The 24,615-nt window shown below is 39.5% G+C and overlaps 1 protein-coding gene across 4 annotated transcripts in view; it reads left to right on the forward strand.

The window, feature by feature from the left end:
• TTC29 (tetratricopeptide repeat domain 29) overlaps nucleotides 1–24,615 on the forward strand; it is a 165,222-nt gene that overhangs the window by 122,149 nt on the left and 18,458 nt on the right. For all 4 annotated transcript variants that reach the window (XM_088660262.1, XM_035114020.3, XM_088660263.1 and 1 more), the window contains 3 exons: nucleotides 210–301; nucleotides 5,880–6,003; nucleotides 9,371–9,602. In XM_088660262.1, coding sequence (XP_088516388.1) covers nucleotides 210–301; nucleotides 5,880–6,003; nucleotides 9,371–9,602 — 448 coding nt within the window. The remainder of the gene's footprint in view (nucleotides 1–209; nucleotides 302–5,879; nucleotides 6,004–9,370; nucleotides 9,603–24,615) is intronic.

A 24,615-nucleotide genomic window follows, 5' to 3' on the forward strand; every position in this document is an offset into this window, starting at 1 on the left:
TTATTAGGCTAGAATGGTGATACATTTTCATTAAATCAGACAGTTTGTGTGTATGTGTAATGTTTACAGAGATGTGAAACAATTATACAAAAATATCTTATGCAAATGCTTTCACATAAATGCTGTCCATTTTTGTCCCTCAATGTGGACAAAAGGTTTCAATGCGTAAATTGCTAATAGTGTTTATATCTTCTTTTTTTGTCTCACAGAAGCTAAATACTTATCTGGAAATATCCAAACTACTGGGAGATTTTGCTGGTTTAGGGAGAGCATATCAGGCTATAGCTCAGGTCCTGGTAAGGTAGGTTAGTGCCTCTTTGTCTTACTGTCACTGTAAATTCATTCAGCTGTGAAAAACTTAAATTGTTGGATGTCTGTTGCTTCCCATTACTGACTGCTTAAATTTTAAGCAATGGCCTGCTTTGCCACATATGGCTTTTCCGTTTGTAGTAACTTAAATTAAGATACCTTATCAGGCATCAAAGCATTCCTTTGTGCATGATAATCTTACTTGAGGGTATTAAGCAGGATTGGAAGTTGCCTTGTTTATTTTTGCCTTTCAGAAAGGGTAAAGCATGGCTGAAAAACAAACATCCTGTCATATCTTACAGGCTAAAAAGCAGAAAGCACAGAAAATTATAACATGCTTCAATAGACATGCCACGGTGTAACCTTTCCAGAATTCTTCTTCAGAAGTTTTTATTTATTTATCTAGATCTACCTCAATTTTTCCAGCTTTTAGAACATGAGTAAAATTTCTAGGAAATACAATTCAATTTCTATCATCCCAAATTATTATTATATGCCATGAAAGTGTGGATTATGGGGGGGGGGATTGAAACACCTGGAATTTAGTGGGAAATCATTGATACAAACTAATGTTTTTGTCAGTGAATCCTGTGCACTCATCCCAGCACAGAGTTGAGTGTCTTCTCTAACGTGCTTACAGAGGTCATGTATATACAGCAGCCCCCATTTGTTTCAGTAAAAGGACGCAACTACAGATGCAAAGGAATGCATGGGGAGAGCAGATCCCTCCATTAAAATCCATGGAGATGCTTTTGGTTGTGAAGAACTAAGTGTACGTATTGGAGCTCCTTGGTTCGTTAACAATTAGTGTTCAGAGCAGGCTATTTTATTAATCTTTCGTTTTTAAAATTATGTACTGCTTTTCAGCATGTTTTCTGGGCAATGTACAAAATTACAATAATCACTATAGATATTGCAATTTTTCCACCTGAATGTCCTGAATCTCAGATGCAGAAAAGTTGAGGTTCTTCCAAAAAACAGATTGTTTAATCTGTTGCTCGCCAAAATGCCCTTATTTTTCCTTTCTTGGAAGATAATGAGATGCTTATCAACACACTTAAGCAAACAACCCTAAATAGATTTTTGAACATGCTTCCAAGATTTCCTTTATTGTCACTGGAGCTCCATCATCAAAAGCAATAATGGCAATGCTAGTGAACCCACCACCACTAATTTTCCCCTCCACCACTAATTTTACATTTAGGACTACTCTGAGCAGCAATAAATATGTAATAAGATTTACATTATAATGGAATTCAGAGGCTGAAGAACAAGCTACATATTTGTATGTGTGTGGCTGTAACGACATGGCCGCTTACAAAGATTGCTGATTCCTTCCCTCACTATTTTCCAAAGACTAAGAGTACTACTGATAGCCTGTCCACCCTTTTGCTTCTAGAGGTTGTGAAAGCAGGTGATAAACCAAAGATATGGCAGGCAGATAGTGTTGTTATAGTAAGCATCCTTTTCTTTTTATTGAAATTGTTAAGGGGCCATCTGGCAGAGATCATAGCCTGAGATGAGTTGCAAAAGTCTGATCTTTGGGGATTGAACTGCTCTCTGAAACTAGTGCTCTTGAAAACAGAAATAACATTCTTTTAATGACAAGTAGTTTTTGAAATTTGAACAGAAAACTATACAATCATCTTGTTTTCAGATTAATATACACTGGTGTTTCCATACCTTTCCATACCTTTAAATAGCTGAGGCATATTTGGCACCTGAACAGATTTACTTTTAAAGTGTGTAAGAGAAATTGCTCACCTTCAGCAGAGTTTACACAACCTGTGTTTCATATTTTGAGGGTGCTTTCTGCAGAGTTGCAGTGGTAAGCCTCCACCTATGAGTGGCAATTCACCTGGATCTCTACACTGGGAATAACTGAATTATTAAATCACATCCAGTGCAGAGATGTGGCAGCATTGCCAACTTTCCAAAAGAGACTTAGAAGAATGCAAGTCTAAAGCAGTAAATCATACAGTGATGCAACAGACTCCTTTGGGAGTGAGCATGTACAGTTCCCAAGATCCTGTAATTATTAATTAAGGTTTAATTGCTTACTTAAAGTCCTTTCATGGCACAAAGTTTAGGAATTCCTGTTGTTTACTATTGATATGTGCCCAACCTAGCACCATAGTCTCAACAAAATGAGTCTTCAAAGTAGCCATTTAAACTACCGAATGGCTAGGTATTTCTGCCAAAAGATATTACTTTGAATGATCACCTGCTCCCCTGCTAATTTATTTGTGTTTTTGCTAGCAACTGCTGATTCTGTACAGTCTTGATTCAGCTCAAAATTATTTATAGGAGAGCCCTGCTCCAACCCCATTGAAATAAAGAAGATACAGCACAGTGCTAGGAGGATTATACCTACTACCAGGGCTTACGTAGATCTGTGACTTGGTTCCAGTGGAAAAATGGGGAAAACTGTGTGCAGACTGGAAATGGATGGCATTCATTGAGATCATACCAACTTGCCATAATTTGGCTTATGACTTTTATTTCACCTTGATTGCCACATTGTTTATTGACAGCATATGCATAGCATACCTGACAGTTTCCTAGTTCCAGGTTCTAAAATGACTTCCTGATCCCATGCAAAGGTTGCTGGCATCTTTGGCAAAGGCGACCCCATGCTATATTTTATCCGGGTGGGGGTGGGGGTGTCTGAGGCTTTTCAGCACTTGATGCTAAATGCCCTCGGGAAGGGGTCCAAAAGGTTTGAGAAACACTGAACTATGACAGGATTCTGTGATTTTCTAGCCCAAACTGTAGAGCCAAGACATAAGATATTGTGCCTAAAACTCTCAGGTAAGTGATTTATAATGTTCTTTTGAACACCTTTAAGAAAGGAGATCACATCCACCCTTAAATAGTTTGTTCATTCACTGAAGAAGTATTGAAGATAAAGGAGTTGAAAGCTTCAGGAAGTGAAATGTTTCTTCATTAGAATCATCAGGTCTCAGATTATTTAATAACTGTTTCAGTAATTTGGGAATAATTAATTCTTCATCAAGATTCCTTATCCTCCTTGTAACATAAATCACAGGCCTCATGTAAATGTAAGTTCAATGATCTGTAGGAATCAACACATGAAACCTTCCTAGGAACATTCATCCATTGCAGAGGTATGGACTGTATTTTCTAACAGAGCCTAAACATACTCTTCATTATTTTTAAAAAACTGTGTTTTTTACCTCCAGTGTTTGTAGCTTCTATCACATACTGTGATGTTTTCTGATACCAAGGAGTAGATGTAATTTTTAAAGCATCAGATTGCACCAGTATCAGAAAAGGCATGTGTGAGAAAGTGGAAGGCACTATTTACTAATATGATGAAATTCAATTGAAATTTCTAGCTCTATCTGGAAAACAAGACTTATAGATAACAAATAGCCACTTCTGTCCAGTGAAGCTTCAAGATGCACATTCTGTATTAATAAGATATATAATGAAATGAAATAATTAAGGAAAGTTTAGTTTGACTCAACAGATGCTAATCTGATAGTAATGCTGGTTTAGGGTTTGCTCCCTGCATAATCATTTGGCAGACTTGTTTCAATCCTGTTTTAATCTTGTAGCCGAGTTTTATTCTCGTGGCAGAAATAAAGCTTTGTGTTGGCATATTGCCTTTTGATTATAGAACAAATTAATTCTTCTTTCTTTTTTTCTTTCTTTGGATAAATGGTATTTATTTTTTGTAAATGGAATATAGGTTCATGTAATGCTACATCAGAAAAGATCAAAAATACATCAAAAACATTTCTATTAATTCATTACATTAAGAAAACCTTTTTACATTTTCTCCTGTCACTGATTCCATTTGACTTATTACTTTCAGCTTCTAACCCACAAACGTGGTGGCACAATCAACAAAACCCTCAGTGGCTGTTTCATCTCTGCTCTATTTGATTTCTTCACTCTGAGTAAATGATTAAGATTTCATGCATTGGTTCAACCAAAATCTATGTTCACTCAACCACATCCTTTATTGATTACTTCTACTGCAAACAGTAGGCCAAGTGTGATATACATAATTGGACAGTTGTCAGGGGATGTGGGTGTTAACAGTCCTGTTTTCCCAGTTGGAAACTGGAATCACCTTGATACACAAATATTCTGCACAGTTTCATTCTCATTCTTTGGACCAAGGAGTACTTTTCCTCAGAATATATGTTTTTAACTCTCTAAGGTCTGGTTGAATGAATTTAATGATTATACCATATAATATGCTGTTCAAGTTGCACCTGTGCACTGCATATAGAAAACTAGAAAAACTGGAATTAATATTTGTCTAACATTTTAACCTTGTCCTTTAACTTATATAAATCAGTTCAGTTCTTCTGGGTGGAAATGTTTGATTCTCTCCCCTTTGAAAGAAAAATAGCCATCAAAATGTGACTTTGATTTTAAACTTTAGAAACCTTTTGACATATGGCAAATGTTTGCAATACATTTTACATTCCAGGAATGTTTGCCTGCCGCCTTCTCCTGATTGTAATAAAATAAACACTTTGTATGGATGATAAAATGTTAAATGTTAGATATTTTTAACCTCATGGAAATTTTGGACTGTAGTCCTAAGGCTAAACTCAATTAGACTTATGTCTCAGAAGACACATGTAGGATCACTGTTAAGCACTTTATCAGTTTTTTACATCAGTTAGATCCACTTAATCATGTGGAGGCATCATGGCATTGTTACAATTTTGTAGATATTGTCTTCTATTTTTATGGCTCATAAGTGAGATTAGAGAACACCACCATTCATATTTTGGTACATAGATATCGTATCATGTTGGTATATTTTAATTTCTTAAAACTCAGTCTTTTGCTGCATAAAATTAACTTGAAGCTTCTTCTTTAAAACAATAAGAGAACAATCCCCTTTGTCATTACCTATAAACTTTAGTTTCTACACATTTCTATATTAGGACTGGAGGTTTTGGCTCACTGGTGGCGTGACATTTAGTTTTCTGCACTGCCACATTAGACACTCAGGTTCACAGCTAATATTAAGGTCACCAGCTATGACACAGACTTAGAAAGAGGAACTGCGTGATGTTTCACCCACAAACAAACTTTAGCATCTGCCTGTGTGTTGTAATGGCAGTGTGGAGATGCTTTGTTGTTAATACAGCTGGCTTTATTAAAAAAATGTGCAAATGTCTTATCAATGTACATTTGCCAATATTCAGCTTAGATTTGGCAATGACCTCAGGTTGTGTATATTGAATTGGGAATTAGAGGTAACACCTGCAATCTGCTGCAGATGTGGTAGGTAGTATGACTCCAGCAACCCTTGGCTTACCCAGATAAAGAGCAGCAATTACATTTTGAAGGAGGCCATGGTGTTTATGAGCTCCAGCCTTCAAACCGTGATGTAGCTGCTGTGGCCTGCAATGCTGCCACAAATAACACTAATAATTTCAAGCTACAAAATTTTGCCTTACAAATTTCAATGCACTGATTGCTCAGCAGAGCTTCAACTATAATCAGTCACGGTATGATGAATTTGCTCCTTTGATTAATATGCTCATTAAATGTTGGTTTGTTGGTTTGTTTCTTAGTCTTGGAGAAGTGGAGGAAGCTATTAACTACATGGAAAAGTTTATGCTTATTGCCAACAAAGTTAACCTTGGCCCAAGTAAAGTAGATGCATGTACATTCCTTGGAAATATTTACAACCAAAGAGTAAGTATTAGTTTGAGAAGTTCTATCATAGATTAAGGATAACATCGCCAGTGGATTCATTTGATCTGATTCTTAAATATAACTATATATATGTGCAGTTGTGACCTGGTTGGTTGGTTTGTTTTTATTGATGTTTGTTATGGATGCTTTTGATGACTTTAATATAACTTGGAATGTCTTATGTGCTTGTATGAAAGTGTGGGTCATAAATACTCGAATGCATGCATGAAAGAATGAAACGTTGCTGAAAATAATGTTTCCTAGCTATTTTTGTGCCATATCCTAACAGTAGCAAATCTTGGGAGTACTTGCTTTTGATAGCCCTAAAATGAAATGGGTGGGATTCAGCTAATGAGTCCCGTCAGCAGAAGCCCTGCAAAGGGATTTCTATTTGCACAACAAATCTCAGGGTGGGGTTGGAGGTCATTCCATCTGGTAAGCCAAAATGTTTGCCCTGATGAAATGATCACCTTAGCATGATGTTGAATTCCTCCCAGTGATTTTAGCATTCTTAACTTTCAGATGATGACTTGATGCACAATCTAACTTGATGCAAATACACAGTACACATTTGGAAGAGCTGCTGTTGACTTGGGTAGTTAAGATCCAAAACTTTGCAGTCTAGCAATTTATTGAATAGTACAGAGGTATTGGCCTGCATACCAACAAAAGACGGCATTATCCTGGTTGTATGGTAACAGTGCACATCTTTCAGAAACTGGTTGGACATCTGAACCGTAGCTAGCAAGTCAAACATTTAATCTTATTTTTCTATTCTGATGCAGCTTCAGCTGTGACTGAAACTCCCCCAATGTGATTCTATTCTTCAGTGAGCAGGAAAGCTGATTTCTGCACCAGGCTATTACAGTAAACTGCAGCCTTAAAATGACAGGCATCTGTGCTGCTTACTGCTTCCCAGCTTTTGAAGAGGGTAAAATATGGAATCCTGGGTGGTGTCAGATGTGAACCTTAGGTGCTCATGATTCACTTTGATTGGTGCCAAAGTCTACACAATGTCAGGTTTTCTGTTCATTGGTTTGTTTAATCAAGCTCTTTTTCTGAATCGGGACCTGAAATACCACTTGGAGTTATCTTTTAATACCTGTTCAAAGGAGTTTTTAAAGAGAATAGCTCATGTTCTAATGCTTTTCATTCAAGTTTGATTTGACTCAACTCCTTCATTGAGATTTCAGATTCTTTAGAATATGAAGATCTGCCCCAACATCAGTGCTTTTTTTCTAGAAAAAGAGGTGCAGGAACTCCCTTTTTTAATGGACAACCCTAAGTTGTTGAGCTTTTTTTTAGGGAGAGCCAAAGATGTGGAGCATTCTTAGGGGGAAACCAGTTTTTTTGGGGGGGGGGATGCTCCTCTGCCTAATCACCCCACTGCCGGCAACTGCTGCAGCCACATTACATAAACTCTGAGGCGCTACAGACACAAAGCCATGAGTGGCATGAAGCCTGAAACCTCTGACACACAGCTCTGGGCGCTGTGCTGCTATACAGCTGCCGGTACGCTACAAAAAGGTGCTGGAACACACCAAAGAGGTGTTGGAACTCAGTTCCGGTGAGTTCTGGCTGGGGAAAAAAGCCCTGCCCAACTGCCCAATTGGGCATGCACAATTTAAAAAAAGAAAAACCTGGAGAGTTAGAACATTAATTCCTATCAACTAACTTTTTTCATTATGCATGTGTATCTCACATGAACAAGTAACATGGAGAAGCCTAGACAGTCCATAGTCACAGGAATATCTATTTAAAAATAACTCTGAATTAGTTCCACACATGTGTTTTAATGTTTCGCTATATGCAGAAAGTAACTTTTATGAATGTGTTACAGATTGATGACTGGATGCATAGGATCGTCCCTAATTTATGCCAGTTGCCCCTCTTGCTGCAGCCCCCAGCTGCACACCCCACATCATTTCAGTGGATTACCCAATTATTGGGAGTAGCTTTTGTTGTTTGTATTTTGCTCTACATTAACTGTGTTTGAGAACTATTTGGTTGAAGGGTGGCATAGACATGTGCTATATTAATATTACTTTTTATGAACTTAGATTGAAAGTGGAAGACTATCACAAAAATAGTTTTATTTGTTCCACTCTTCCTTTTGGTTTCAATCTGCCTCCAAGGAACTCAGGGCAGTACGCATATTTATTTCAAGCTAAGCAGAGAGTGTATGAGTGGCCTAAGGTCACCTAGTAACCTTTTTAGCTGTGTAGTGATGTGAATCATGATCTTGCCAGTCCTTGTCTAGCACTGTCATCACGACACCCCAGATAAAATGCTTGATAAAGTGAATTCAGCAACACCTAACTGCATATATACTGTATCATATATCTTCAGGCTATTTTCTAAACAAAATGTGTGGGGTTGAATTTCAGGGTTGAATAAGGAGCTGAGTATCTTATTTAATGTTTATACTATTTTTCGCCTAACATGGAAGTGCTTATCCATTTAGCATGCCCATTCTGCCTGTAGTACAGAAGAAGAGAACTGCTTCATTATTATTGCCTTTCTAGATTTCAAGTATACCTTTATGGCACACTTTTATTTGCAGGCATTTTGTTTGTTTGTTTGTTTGTTTGTTTGTTTGTTTTGTCTTGTAATCTCTTGCATGTCCATGACTTGGAGCTGGTAACCATCTTCTAATTACTGTATTCTACTCCTATTCCTGGCCACAAAAAGGTTTTGACTGTCAGGCACTGCTTCCAGAAGATATACACTGTACAAACTTAGGTGTTGACAAGTCTCAAGGGGGGAATAAAAGTCCAGACCACTAGGGAACAACCGTCTTTGTGTAACCTTGCAGTCCTGACTTGGTACATACCTATTTGCTATATATTGAGTATGTTTAAGGGAACCTTCCCAGCTGATCTTAAAGGTCATAGTGGAACATTTTACTTTAGAGAGTAGGATTGTGGTGGGGAAGTGGCAGTGGCAGTAATTCAGGGCTCTAGCAATTCTCTGAGATGATCCAAAGCATAAATTGAAGTGCCTTCTCCATGTTCCTTTGCTTGTATTGGGAGAATAGGACTCCTGCTTTTGCAAAAGGTAAAGAGTAGAGTCAATAGCATTTCCCCTCCCCCTTTTTCATCAGACAAAGATAATTACAGGAGGATAATTATGCTTTTAGTTATAGTACTTCCAATATTGGTCTGCTATTTAATGTTCTTTCCATTTTAAATGGTACAGAATGGAGTCAATAATGTAAAGCTGGAAATCCAAGGGTATCTTTGACAACTTGCCACTTTGTTGGTTCACGTATGCAACAAACTTCAACCTCTTAAAGGCTGCAAGTGGGGAAAATAAGAAATGATGAAGTATTTGAAAACTGGAATTTACCCGTCTTTTCTTTTATTAGGGTAACTACTCCAAGGCCTGCGAATATTTTGATCAGGCATTTGATACAGCAAATGCTCTTTCGGACTGGGCTCTAGTGAGCGAGGCAAAGGTATATTGTGGCATTGGGAAAGCTCATAACATGATGCTGAAATATAACAGTCGTACAGAAGCTGCAGATTACGCCAACATCAAGTACCTGGTGGCCTGGAAGGAGAACCGAACTGACATGTTCACTGACCCTTTTCCAGTTGGTAAGACACTAGTTATGAAACGCATTAGTGCTGCATTGTCCTTATGGTTAAGTCATTTTTCTTGTATAGTTTTATTAAATTACTTGCTGAGTTTAATCCTATTGGACTAACTTTGTCTTGGGTGGAGGTAAGACTTGAGCTTGCATGAGATTTTTTTTAAAAAAAAATGTATTAAATGGGTCTACAGTATATACAAACACAGACAATCAAGTACAATGGATATCTTTGCTAGAAGCTCACTGACATTGTTTTTGAAGTTATCACAGTTTCAAGTTTAGAAAACATTGGTAAAATAATTTCTTTTCTTGATACATTAAGCAGGCCACATTCTCACAGGAATGTAACAGCAGTGTATTATTTCTCATGTGAATCTCAGTTAAACTGTAGCAGTTGTAACCAGCAGTGCAGGAGCAGAAGACAAGCCTGTGCAACCTCTCTCTTCCTTTTCCTCCTCTGCAGCTCCCTCTGTCCCAAAAAGCCTTTCCAAAGGGTAGTAAGGGCCGACCAATCATAGCAGATTGTGCAGGTGGGGGGGAGCATGAAATCGCCTTAAATCTGACACACAAATTTCTCTGCCTAGTTTGAAGCAATTCCCAACTCCCACTGCAGCTTGCAGAAGGTTGGATAGAACCCTTAGATATTTATCTCTTTGATATGGAAGCAGGGCTATGAAATGGCTTTAGAAATATACAGTGGAAAATGTGCAGTGGTAAAGAACTCTAAAACTCTTTGTATGCATATGTGTGGGAGTAGTAGCCTTCACCAAAGTCATTTCCATGGCATAATATAAGGATGAAAAGGGGGGTCTGCCCTCTTATTTTACCTTGTCGGATGGAATCTGCAAGGCCCTATCATTATAGATGACTCTGCAGCAGCCAATGGGTCCTTTTAGGATAATGTATAGAAGTATTTAGTTATTCACATGCTGCATCTAAACAGTTCATTCAGCGGCAGAGTTAGGGGAGCGCAACTGAGGCAAAGGGGGCGTAGAGCACAAGAGCTGTAGGAGCACTGAATTTGGGCGTCACACAGAACACCGCTGTCCGCTGACATGTGAGGCCCCAAGGTCCACCACTGCTTCATTTTCCACTCAAAAACATACACATAGCAGAAGCAGGAATCAGATTTGGATGAATCATGAACCACAGCAGGTTGCTTCAGACACAGTTTGTCTAAGCTGTACTGGACTGATTTGGGGTGCTGCAGAGATGTGACTGTTTTAAATGGCTGTAGAGAATGTGTCTGCCAAAACAAACATTTCTCCCCTGCCCCATAAAGGAAACACCAGGGTAAGGGAAAGTAGGAGAGAGAGCCCTTTAGTGACTGACAAGTCTAGATTCTAATTTGAAGGGGATTATTTTATGAAGGCTTTCCAATCCAATCTCTCCTAGGGATGCTGAAGTGATGTATTCCCTTGTTAATGTTTGCTTTGTGCTCTTTTCTAGTTCTGATAGTGATGCTTGCTCAGAAAATGCTGAATATTCAGCTCCTTCAGCCACATTGCCACCTGTTCCCACATCAACTCCTCTCAAATTAGTTTTGCACTTAATTCACACCTAAAGTCACGGAAAGTGAGCAAAACACAAGCCTTTGCACCATTCTTCTGAAATTTTGCAGGTTACTTCTCCCAGGGGCTCCTCTGAGATGCATGTTGTTTTTATAACAAAACCTTTGCCCACAGAACCGCAGGGAAGAAAGCAAATCCTTTGTCATTTTCCCTCTAAATAAAAAAGAAATCAAATTTAAAGATGCCTAGCACACAAAATAAGTGAGCTTATTTGCCTATAATTTAGCATGCAAAGGGGTACCTTTGCAATGTATGTTATTTTCATGCATATAGTCCATAAAACAATAGGGAAGATCAACTAAGTCTATTTTAACTACCCAAAATTGTAAGGATGGCCATTGTGAGGAAATACTGCAACTAACTATCCAAAATTTGGGGGAAATCATCTCAGCACCAACACTTTGAATTGTGTCCGGAAACGTACTGGGAGCCAATGTAGGTCTTTCAGGACCAGTGTTATGTGGTCGCGGCGGCCACTCCCAATCACCAGTCTAGCTTCCGCATTCTGGATTAGTTGTAGTTTCCGGGTCACCTTCAAAGGTAGCCCCACATAGAGTGCATTAGAGTAGTCCAAGCGAGAGATAACCAGAGCATGCCCCACTCTGGCGAGGCAGTCCTCAGGCAGGTAGGGTCTCAGCCTGCGTACCAGATGGAGCTGGGAGATGGAGCTGCTTTCCTTGAGGTGTGATACCTTCTGAAAGGGCACCTCATTTGCAGGTAGTTTCATTGCTAACTGAAAGCTGTTCTCCGTGAACCCTGAGGAACATTTCCATTTAAATGGGAATCCAAGAGAGTCCTAAGCTTTACATTGTAGAAACAACACTACAAGCTTTGTAGCTGCTTTAACAGAGACAGCTCACTAGGCATCTGAGGCAACAGGAAGAGAAACTGAGGCTTAAGGTGCTAGCCATGGAGACTTTAGAAACTGAGGCAAAGGCCAGCCAACTAAAAGTGAAGCCAAGAAGAGAGAAACTGAAGTATGTGGGCTGCTGAGGTGACATATTACCTATTCAAGCCTACAAGACAAGAAGAGGGAGTGTTAGGAAAATACCAGTAGATCAGTTTGGATGCAGTAGCAAGAAAATAAATAAGAAATTTCTGCTTCAGACCAAAATGCATTGTACTTATTAAGAAAAGGAAGGGGATTTGCAGTTGTTGGTGTGGGGGAGAAATTCCTAGTATTTCAGCAATGTTACAGGGATAAAGAATGATTTTAATTCAGACTCATTTCTTGCACTCTGTTATTTCATCTTCTGTTTAATTAATAACCAGTTGTATAGTTAAGTGTTCCCAGCATATTTGGCATTTTTATTATTCCATTATACAAAAAAGTGCTAAGATTTACTCTCATTTTTGTCTTAATTGCAATTTATTGCCCCTTTGCTATTTTCCATATGAGCATTAAAACACCACCTATACTTACTTTATACTTTTCAATTAAATACTTTGTCTCTTTAGTTCAGCATACATTTTAAAAGTTTCTTTCATCTTTTTATACTTCATTTATAACTTTGTCTTTACATGGTAGATCATTAGTATATTTCTTTAACAGTTTGATGCCCTCTGAACTTATAGGCACAGCACATAAAAAGAGAAAATTAGAAGATCAGTATTTTTTTTAACTTCTCTCTGATTACTGATTTGCTGTTAGTTGGGGTTTTTTTGGGTATTTTTTAGGGTGGCGGACTTGAAAGCTTTTATTTCATGCAAGTTCCAAAATACAGCACAACTGTTAGTTGAACGAAGGCCACAGTAGTAAGATTCTTCACAGTTACAACTATCTACGATACCAAAATTCAGCATCACATTAACAACCTTCTACCCAATCATACCAAGATGGCTAGTTGAAATGAAAAGGCTGTTTAAATTAAAGCAAATGCTTGAAGTAGGGTTGCCATATGTCTGGGGAAACCCGAACATGTCCTTTAGGTGGGGGGGGGGAGGCTACCTAGCTTCTTCTGCTAAGAAAGAAAAATGGGAGTGCCTATTACAGATGTCTTTGAAGGACACCCTTGACTCACGTGTCCTATTGCTCTGAAGACTAAACTGTATTTTGGCAACCATTTTATCCATGACATCCTAAAAATAAAATTACAAAGCTTGAAATTGACCCCCAAAATTATGCCTTGTAGCATAGCTGTCAACTTCTCCCTTTTTTTAAGGGAAATTCCCTTATGCTGAATAGGCTTCCTCACGAGAAAAGGGAAAACTTGACAGCTATGCCTTGTAGACATAATGATTGTGCTGAAAGTACTGAAGGTATCATTGTAAGATCTGACAACATTCATAAGAAAAATAGGCTAGTTTTGAAGCAGTTCTAATTGTGGACGGAACGCTAGTGGGATTCTGTCCACAGCAGTGAGACCCTTTGTTCATCGTTTGGGCTCACTGTATTTCCATACCTTGGATGTAACATTTGCTTAGAGTTGCCACATGTAGAGTTGAGTAAGGTCATTTCCTGAAAGTTAGAATTATCAGCCACACTGATCAGGTCTATAGTCATTGAGCCTGTAGTCATTATTTCAAATGTTGTATACAACAATGAATATCTGATGGCACCAATACATGGTACAGTGGTACCTTGGTTCTTGAACTTAATCCATTCCGGAAGTCTGTTCGACTCCTGAAACCGTTTGAAAACCAAGGCATGGCTTCCAATTGGCTGCAGGAGCTTTCCTGCAGTCAAGCGGAAGCCGCATCGGACGTTCAGTTTCTGAAAAATGTTCACAAACCGGAACATTTACTTCTGGGTTTTCAGCATTCGGGAGCCAAAATGTACGAATACAGTGGTACCTCGGTTTATGAACACAATTGGTTCCGGAAGTCTGTTCATAAACGGAAGCATTCATAAACTGAAGCGAACTTTCCCTTTGAAAGTAATGGAAAGTGAATTAATCCGTTCCAGATGGGTCCGTGGTATTCATAAACCGAAAATTCATAAACCGAGGTGTTCATAAACCGAGGTTCCACTGTACAAAGGCATTTGAGAACCAAGCTATGACTGTACAAATGCACTCATGAGCCCACTGTGTACTGGTCTTGTGTGTAGGCTCTACAATGGTCCATAGTTTTACACCAGTGTTTTTCAATCTTGGGTCCCCAGCTGTTGTTGGAGTGCAGCTCCCATCATCCCTCACCACTGGTGCTGCTGACTAGACATGATGGGAGTTGTAGTCCAACAACAGCTGAGGACCTAGGCTTGAGAAACACTGAGCTGATAATGTTGAATTGGTTGACCCATACAGGAAAGTAACTGACACCAAACATTTCCAGTTTCCTAGCTCTTTCATTTCTGTCGCTGTTTACTCTGAGAAAGTTCCAGGTGAGAAGGTATTAGAACAAGAAACCATAGCCAACAACTAATGATGTCAGATCAGCCAGGGTCAAACTGAACTCTGAGTAAGGCAGCATTTTCAACTGTGCTTTCCCAGAAGCCGCATATCGCCTTACAAGAATGAAATCATGAATATTCTGCTACTGCCCACATCCAAACCTTGTACTGGTTTCATCCTGGCATTTCAGCCCCAGAGCATACTGGGTGATGTTTAATATTTAATGATAACTGTGTTGGAGTGAATGCACAATGTGTACACACACACACACACACACACACACACACACACATTATTTATGCCCCTTTTACTATATATAAATTATATTGGATGAACCAAAACAACTGAGCTGGTTATCTAAAATGTGATCTCCCAAAAGGCCTTGTTAAGCAAATGTAAATTGCTTGGATATTATTATTTTTCAAAGTAAAGTCACCTGGGCCAAAATATGTCTGGGATGTCTTAAAATCACCCCGTTCCCTAATTTATTGACGATTATAATAAAATACATAGTTACAATGTTTGGCATTCATTTAAAATTGCAGGTACTATGATTACATTTCTCTTAAAAAGCAGGCTAAGCAACAGGCTAGACACTTTTATTTACCTATATTGTTATGTTAAACCACAGAGGAGATGGCAGGAAAGCTATTAATGTCATATTGTCAGCACATGGGAATCACCAAGCAACTAATCCCCGTAGAGTTACGAATACTAGTACTGAAATCAACAGGTTGTTCATGTTCATATTCTACTGCAAAGGTTTTTTCCTGGTGATAATTTAAAAAAATTTCTATTTGTGATTCTTAACAACAGTCAGAAACAGAGGTTTGAGAAAGGAAAATTATGCATTTATTGCTTGCACAGAACACATTTGCTGTAAATGCATACCTAATTTGATGAAATGATAATCATGACAAAGAAAAAGATACATATACAAAAGAAGGAAGAAAACACATATATGATACAAATTAAGCTTGATTTTACTCTCTGTGACTGTGAATTTGAATAGGCATATTGATACACAGGAAATCCTGTTTATAATTACATTCTAAATTACATGTGCCTCAATCCCCCCCCCAAAAAAAACCCAGAATGTAGAAGAAAAAATATTAGATAAATGGGGCAGTGAATTATGGGGATATTATTGACAGTGAAATGTGTGCTCTGGGACATAATCTAGACACTGGAAACCATTTTGGAGGAAAGAGATTGGGATAAATCTTGTATGTCCACTGCATTATGTTTAACTCAGGCACTGAGCCCTGGTATTAAGAGGTACCATGCAGTGTTAGAAAATACTTTACATACTAATTTTATTATAGGGACATTAAAGAAATGATCTCTTTAGCAGAAGGATACAAGTGGAAGTCTCACATGTCCATAGGAAAACATGGGGTTAAAGTGGACTGTATTTTAGGCTGTATTCAGTTGACTTGCTGTGTGGGGAGAGGCTGAGCAGTCCTGGCTAATGACTTGTAGGTACTGAATCCTCAGGTCTCTCAGGTGGTTTCACTCGACCAGTTTCAGCAGAATGATGAAAAGGCTGAGATAAAATAAACTGACAGTTCCTACTCATCGCAGGCAGCAAGCTGTACCCCAGCAGCTGAGACCCTGGGAGCCCTCTTTTTTTAAACAAAGGCTTTCACTGCAGTGAGCAATGAACTCCACACACACACAAAAAGGGAGAGGGAGATTGGCAGCTGGTGACCAACAGGAGGAGGGGAAGGAGGAAAACTGGGAAACACAGCAATTGTTGGCTAATTAGAAGCCGTTCCCACCTACTTAATACCAACCCATTAAGCAGAAAACACTTTTTCATCTTACTCTTCACATGACATTACTGCTTCACATGACATTATACTCCAATCAATACCCTCCCACTGGCTGCCTCAGTGCCCACAAATGAATACATTTCAGTTCAAGAATGCAGTAATTGAGTTGGGGCAATGAAATTGGAGCTCTCACAGACAAGATCTTTCTCTGAAGATACTAATATTATATTTGTGAAGCTTGGATAAAGAAATCAGATCTTCCTATTGACAGATGTCTGAAATGGGCAAATGAAAAAAGGCAGTGATTAATATATTTTAATCTTTGCATTTAAAGACTGGGACAATTTCTATTTTCTGTTACTCGTTTCTCTTTTTGATATAAATATATTGATATAAATTTACATAAACAGCAAGCCTTTTGCAGTTTCAAGCATTATTTAATGGCAGATTGATCTTTTATTTGCAAGTGAATCAGAGTAGAAACAGAGGACCTATTAAAAAACCATTCATGAAGTGACAAACCCATCATGTGGGAACTTTCTTTCCAATGATGACTACCATGTAGTCAACATGTGACAAAAGCTTCAAGCAATCAGGAGTTGGATTCTTAGTTGTTCTTACAGCTCCTCCCATTTTAAAAAATCATAATTGGTAGCAATTGTTTGTATCACATTTCTCTGAATATGAGGGAAAGTAATCCTAAATTCACCTTCTCCTCCTTACCTCCCCACAATAATGGAGGAGGCTCTGATCCAGTAGAGGCTAATACTGGGAGAATGGGGGACAGCTATTTTCACTCATTTTCCTTGCCCCCCCCCCAACAGCTCTCAGTGCTACCTCCCATCAGGGCCATCGTTACCCGGGGGTACAAGGGGTACGGGGCACCCAGGGGCCAAATTTTGGGGGGTGCCGGGCACCCCCAGCTGAACCCGCCTAAGTTCTTAACTATCTACAGTACCTGTTATGAAATAAATAATTTTGATCAAGCTAGAAAAACAAAATACATATACACCTAGGTATTACTGAAATGTGTACCTACTGTTTCACTAAAGGACTTTTGACTTTGTGCGCTCATTTACCAAAGACGCACCAGCGGCGGCACTTGTCATTCTCAACGGCGCCATGCACACGAAATTAACTCTTACATCAAAATATTATCTTACTTGACGCTGGGCAGATCTTTGCACCCTGGCGGTGCATATGCTAAAGACGGCCCTGCCTTCCATGCTGCTACTGAAATCCTCTGGAGCTGTTTTTTAGAGGGCATAAGGGGGCTGCAGGGGGGGGGGATTGCGTCCCTCTCCTTTCTCACCAGCAGGAGTGTTCCATAAGCCAAGTTCCATTCACAGGAAGTTAGGATCCAAGCCAATGGCCTCTTAATCCACCCTTCAGTGTAACTCCTACCAAATTAATAAAACTTTTTCTTGAGTTGTTCCTTGTGTGGAGCTCTAATGGATAATGATTTATTGTGTGTGTGGAATTGTTTTGTTGTTTATGCCATGCTTTGTTGTGAACCACATGCAATATATACAGATGAAGTGACTCGAGTCTGAGCAAAGTAAGTAAACGTACAAGAAAGTAAGTTCAAGTGATATTAGAGGGCTTGCATCCAACTAGGACTGCAACCCCATGTAATTAGACACAAAAGCTACCTTGAATTCAGTAGCAATAACCTCTGAGAAAACATGCTTAGGATCACACTGCACTTGGTTTTGGAAGCCAGAGCAATGGGAATAGTACTGCAGTTGACAGATTTAGAAAGCCTCTGTGCCAAAACACGTGTGGTGAATGTGAAGATACTGTGAAACCCTTTTGGCCATAAGCTGTGATTTCGCCTGCCTTTGAATTCCAGAGTTCCAGAATGCATCGGTGTAGAAGGAAGGAACTTTTTCAAATGAAGTGTTATGCTTCGACTTCTTAGGCATTTTCTTTCTCACACACAGCTCTCTCTTTTTTTCCCAAAGCCACGAATTGAAGGTTTATAAATAGAAAGCATCTCATAACCCGACTGTATCTGTCTTCTTTCCCATGTTCTTCTATTATTCCTTTTCATCAAGCTTTATTGCATGCCACTTCTTGTCTTGGACCAGACTAGGGATAGGAAAGAAATTTGATTCAGTTTGCATTTAAAGCTGATCCTACCTATTTCACACTTTCCAAAACAACACTAGAACTGAAACACAAACATATTTCGTAATGTGCACGTCTCTGAATTTTGTGATGCAGTTCTCTAGCCAAACAGTGTTTACAAAAAATGCATATATTAGGGCAAAGTGTACATATAAATGAATATATTGGTGACAATAACTTTAAAATGCATTATATTAAAGTGAAGTGGCTTGGGAAAATATTTGCATTAGTCAAAACTGCAGACACATAGAAGTTTGGCCACTTGTGGAGCCAACATGGTTCCTAAACCCTGGTCTAAAATAATATGATGTGCTTTTAAATAAATTTACTGCTTTTCAGACAGCCCTTTTTTGTTTATCGAATACTGAAGTGCTCTTTAGCATTATCTCAAGAACTGCTGCATTAAAAATGAAATGAAATACTAGTGTACCAACCCTTAGCACAAGCTTTTTAAAGCACTGGGGGTGCACATGTTCTTGCTATGGTTTTTGTTCTATTAAGTAGCCTGAGCTCTGGCTCTTGATCCTACTTAAAGATGGTTAAATATTCTGTATATCCAAGATAAGTGCATAAAATCATAGAATTGTAGAGTTGGAAGGGACCCAAGGGTCATCTAGTCCAACCCCTGCAATGTAGGCATTTTTTGCCCAACAACCCTGAGATTAAGAGTCTCATGCTCTACTGACTGAGCTATCCTCTTTGCAGCGCTGTCATAAACATGCTCATTTTCTGTCAGTTTGTTAGACAATATACATGGCACTTCTGAGTCATAACCAGGTATGAAAATCCAGGGTGAGTATGTTTGGCTAAAATTGGGAAAGATCAAAGCCTGGGAGCTCTGGGTTTCATTAAAAGACGCTATCCTTTTCTCCTATATTTCAAATGCCAGTCTTGTCTCTCTGATGAACTCACTGGATGGCTTTAGGCAAGCTGCCTCCTTTCAAACTTGCCTCGTCAACACCGCCTCATTTGCAATAATAATAATCAGGGTAGTTTCAAGGTAGATCCTCAATCGGCTCTCCCGAATTCGTAAAAGTGAGCTTGGAAATGGCTTACACCCAAAGTCACGTCGCAGGCTCACATTTCTGTGCTATAACTAAATGTATAGGAATATGCTTGACAGGAAAGCTGTGGCTTGAACCAGGAAACCTTTCAGAACATGGATGAGGAACCTCTGGCTCCTCAGACACTGCTGGACTACATCTCTCTCATCCTGGAGTCTCAGCCATGCTGGCTGGAGCTGAAGAATGTTGGAGGCCTGCACAGTCCCCATTTCTGCTCCAGAATCTAACCTGGTGAGCAGCCTGCTGGGATTGTACTTGAAGTCTCAGAGCCAGGTGCAAAAGGAAAGAGTGCTGTGCAACATTGGCTCTCTTGCAGTTGGCAGGCAACCTTTTGGATGAACAAGAACTGATATAAATGCTAGGATTCTGGCTTTCCTGCTTTGCCTAATGGGTCAGTTAAAACACCTTATTGAAATCTCTAGCTGCTCCAAACCCTCCAAGTCTAGATTTAGTTCTGTCAGTATGAGTTACTACATTGCTTATGTCTACACACACACATGGTGCACATACAGTCCTGATCTGGTTTTCGGGTAGAGTTTGCTAATAATATAGCAGTAGATCTAGGATAGGCTCCACACAATTACAGTGGTACCTCGGTTTAAGAACAGCCCTGTTGATGAACTATTCGGTATACAAACTCCGCAAAACCAGAAGTAGTGTTCCAGTTGGCGAGCTTTACCTCAGTCTAAGAGTGGAATCCGAACGGTGAAAGGGCACCGGCAGCTGGAGGCCTCATTAGGGAAAGCGCGCCTCGGTTTAAAAATGGCTTTGGTTTAAGAATGGACTTCCAGAACGGATTAAGTTCGTAAACCGAGATACCACTGTATTTGGCTGAGCAGATCATCATGCATTGACCCTTTTTTCAGTTGAATTTCTTCCTTTGAGGCTTTATCTTGATTCCTCTTGGCCACATTCTGAGGCATGGGTAATCAGTTTAATGCAGCAACAAAATATTGCCATGGAAATACTCATTTTCTGCAATAATCCATTTCAGAATCTTTGTATTCTACAAAGAGAATGAAGTTGTGGAGTGATTTCCTTCCAATTTGTTTTTCTTTTGGAAGCTGAAGAAAGCTATTGATTCAACCTAGAGTCTGTACTGTGGATTATAGTTCTGTATTTTGTGCTCTGGTCCCGGAATGCACTTTGTCAGGTTGGGGGGGAGGGGAATCAAGAAAAAAGCTATAGAGTGAGGCACTTTTCAGGTACATGCTTTTTATTTTTGGTTGTGTTCTCTGGGTTGAAAGCAAAAAGGTTATCTTCAAGAGTGTTGCTTATTGCTGTGGCTTCTTAGTAACAGCATCATAACTCAGTGCAGGGGGGGAACCACTGGACATCTCATAGCACAGATTAATTTGGAAGGTGATGAAAAGCTTGTATTATTCTCTCCGGTTGAAAACAGCAAAAGGAAACTGCCTGAGAAAACCAATCTAAGGCCTTAGGTGTGCACTCGGGGGGAAACATTTTGTGACTTAAAACTAGGGGAGGTTAATGTGATAATTTTTGTTTATTGAATAAGAGCACCCAGGTTGATTGATACAGTAATTTCAGCTTTTGCTATGGCAAATATTTAGCTCATTATCAATTTTAATAGCATTTTGCAGAACAAGCCTTTTCTTGATATGCAGAAAATACTATTAAATTTCCCTGCATAGATACATTGTTATGACATGCAATAACTACTTGAATATAAAGGGGGATTAATAATTTAGGAGGTGTTAACAAATTAGGGCCATCATTAAAAATACTTTGAACTATTTTGTAGAAAAATCAGATTGAGGTAATGCTTTGCTCTTATGATAAAGAATTACAGCATTAATTCTGCAAAGTGAACTTATTGCTCCTATTCGTCTCCTAAACCCTAGAGCATTAAAAGACAGGAAGAATGAAATGATCATTGCATTTTTTTTCTAGGCATAACAGCTCTAATATTTCCATCACAGTTTCATAGCTTAGCTTCCTTGGATGTGCTGGAGGAAAAGCCCACCAACGTTATATTTCCCTTTGTTTTGCTATTGCTGTTTTATGAAATCTACTCACAGTTTGTAATAACACGTTGGGAATTTTGCTTGTACAGCATTCTACACAAAATACATACTGGAATCTTTTTTTTTTTAAGTAGTTTGTTGCTTGAAATTATAAAACCTTCTCAGTTTTGTTTGTGCACTTTGCCTTGATATATTCTTTCTTTTTTATATTTCATGCAAATAAAATAGAAGAGAAAAGAACAATGTCAGCTCACATTAGCAAAAAAATAACACATCAATCCTGACTTAAATGTATATATTAATATAAGTAGTCCAGATGTCCAAATAGATATCTGCACATGAGATTGACAAATATAAGATAGGTGTTTAATTGTAGAAAGGGCAGTAAGATCTTGGTGCTGAGTGCTTGTCCTTCCAGCTTTGAAGTCTCTTTCAAACATAAGGGCTCACAGGATCCACTTTCATTGCCCATCTGTTCATCTCCATAATTTAAAAGTGTATGAACATCCACAAATATCAATGATTTTCCCAAAACATAGCTAATACCGCTTCTATTCAGAAAGAAGACACTACAGGACACTCCCACTTCGTATGCCTCAAAGAGGCATTATCAGCATTACATCACCAGCATCTATCAGAACTACACAGTTTCTTTATAAATAGGCACTGTAGAGTCCTGATATGCATGGAACATCCATTTTTGCTTAGTCGCTAGCCTAAAGAAACACTAGATACAGGTGCTAAAGTGTATTTCCATAGATTGAGTGGAACGGAACCCTGTAGTTCCCTATTCCGTATATCTCAAAGATCTTGAATATCCAGTATACAACATTTCAATTAACATCATGCATCATGTCCTCCCTCAAAGAGGGTGAGACCTGGCAGCCAAACCCTTGTGTTGTGGGTGGGTATGATTGGTCAGCCACAACACCCTATTGGTAGGTCCCTTGATGCTGGGTTCAATCTGACCAATGGGAACACTGGCCAAAATGGATCAAGGGACCTATATATGCCAATGCACGTGACCCTGAGCTTTCTCTCATCAGAGAACACCCGCCCACCTCTCCCTATATTTAGGACTTGCACGCTTGACCTTGCTATGCCGCCGTGTGTCGTCTGTCGTTGGGACAGGACCACAGCAGGAATTTCCCCCACTTGGCTGATTGGCTGGTGCCATTTGGGTTTCGCCTGCCACGTAGCAAATCGTCACAATTTGTAAGGTTGCGGATAGACTCTAGTTCAGGTGAAAGGGATGGGGGAACACTCTCGCCATCCCAATGTGAAAGGGTATTCCCTTAAAGGAATCCAGGGACTCAATGGTTTGGTCAACCCTGTGAGGGGTTGTGCCCATGCCTGAGTCCAGGGGGACATCTGGGTGGTATTCTGCCATTCCAGGTGTTAACTATGGTACCTATGGTAGTGCCCTGGGTCAGCGCTACCTGCAACGGTGCAGGGAGCTAGTCGAACCAGAGCCTATGCAACCACTCACTTGCTGTAATCAATAAAGCTGTGGCCTAAAGGTAAAGGGACCCCTGACCATTAGGTCCAGTCGTGACCGACTCTGGGGTTGCGCGCTCATCTCGCATTATTGGCCGAGGGAGCCGGCGTACAGCTTCCAGGTCATGTGGCCAGCATGACAAAGCCACTTCTGGTGAACCAGAGCAGCACACGGAAACGCCGTTTACCTTCCCGCTGTAGCGGTTCCTATTTATCTACTTGCATTTTGACGTGCTTTTGAACTGCTAGGTTGGCAGGAGCTGGGACCAAGCAACGGGAGCTCACCCCGTCACAGGGATTTGAACCGCCGACCTTCTGATCAGCAAGCCCCAGGCTCAGTGGTTTAACCACAACGCCACCTGGGTCCTAAATTCTGCCAAAAACCAAACCAAAATTTGAGTCTTGTGTGAATTTATTTAAGGGGGAGGTTTAAAGGTCTAAACATGCAAATCATTATTAAGCACCAAAAGGTGTTGTAGTTGACAACAATGCCATTCACATTGGCAGGCAAGTGATATCTAAGCTCAATGTAAAAGAAAAGAAAAGAAAATCTATCCATTCTTATTAACCAATCCAGTCAGTTACCATCTAGCTCAGTGTTGTGTAAGGGTTGGGAAATCCCCAGAAAAGATTTAGGTAGCATGAGGGGGTGGGGGGGGAGAGGAGGAAGAAGAAGAAGATCCACTGTGGAAGCAAATGGAGCTAATTGGTCCTTGAGCAAATGGGGGGACCTAATTAGATGCAACCTGGTATTTTCAGATATATTTTTGTCCCTTTTGTCATTTACAACAATGTTGCATTTTTGTGTGTGTGTGTGTGCGCGCACACACACGCATGCGCGTGCACTGCTCTAGTTTACCCACTTCCACCAGCATCACCTTTAGAGATTTTGTCAGTAGAATAGGGCATAGGGCCTTTCCTGTGGTGGCATCTGTATACCATCCCCCGAGGGGTTTACCTAGCGCCTCTGCTTCTGTCTTTCAGGCATCAAGGAAGTACTTTTCCATTCTCCCAGGCTTTTGCTCATTTTTATACAGTTGTGGTTGTAATTGGTATGTTTGTACTGGATTAATTCTTACTATTGTTATAATGGTTATTTTGCATTATCTTGGTGGATGGTGGGGCAGCGTGGGTATGGCTCAGTTGTTCTCCTGAATTCCTAAGTCCAAGACTTTAAAAAAAACTTTCATAGGAGGTGTGCAAATATTGTCCCCATCTTTAAAAAGCAGTTGTGTGTTGTGAAAGTACTTCATTTATTTTTCATTTCTCCACCCCATTGATGATTTAGTCACTTGAAGTCACCTCAGATAGGGGAAGCAAGGCTTTGCAGCTGTAGCCAATATATTCTGGCAGAATGCAAGCTGAATTTACATATATCCTACCAAATAGAATCATGTTTGCTCCCAGAATGATCAGATGGTGTAAATCTTACAATTATTGAAAACCGGAATTGACTGGGTTATAAGCATTTTCACCATCATTATTTGCAGAGTTTCACTAGTGTGTCAGTGAGAAAATTTAGGAGAACATGGTACCATAGTAGAAGCAGCAAATCTCTTGAATTACGCCCCCCTTCCCCCCAAAAAAAACACACTGCAGTTTATTTTTATAGCACTCTTTACGTAAAATGAAATGCAAACTGGTCTTCAGGGAGTAGTCA

The sequence above is a fragment of the Zootoca vivipara genome, chromosome Z1, assembly GCF_965207765.1.
Source record: "Zootoca vivipara chromosome Z1, rZooViv2.hap1.1, whole genome shotgun sequence".
In the NCBI taxonomy this organism is placed as follows: Eukaryota; Metazoa; Chordata; class Lepidosauria; order Squamata; family Lacertidae; genus Zootoca; species Zootoca vivipara.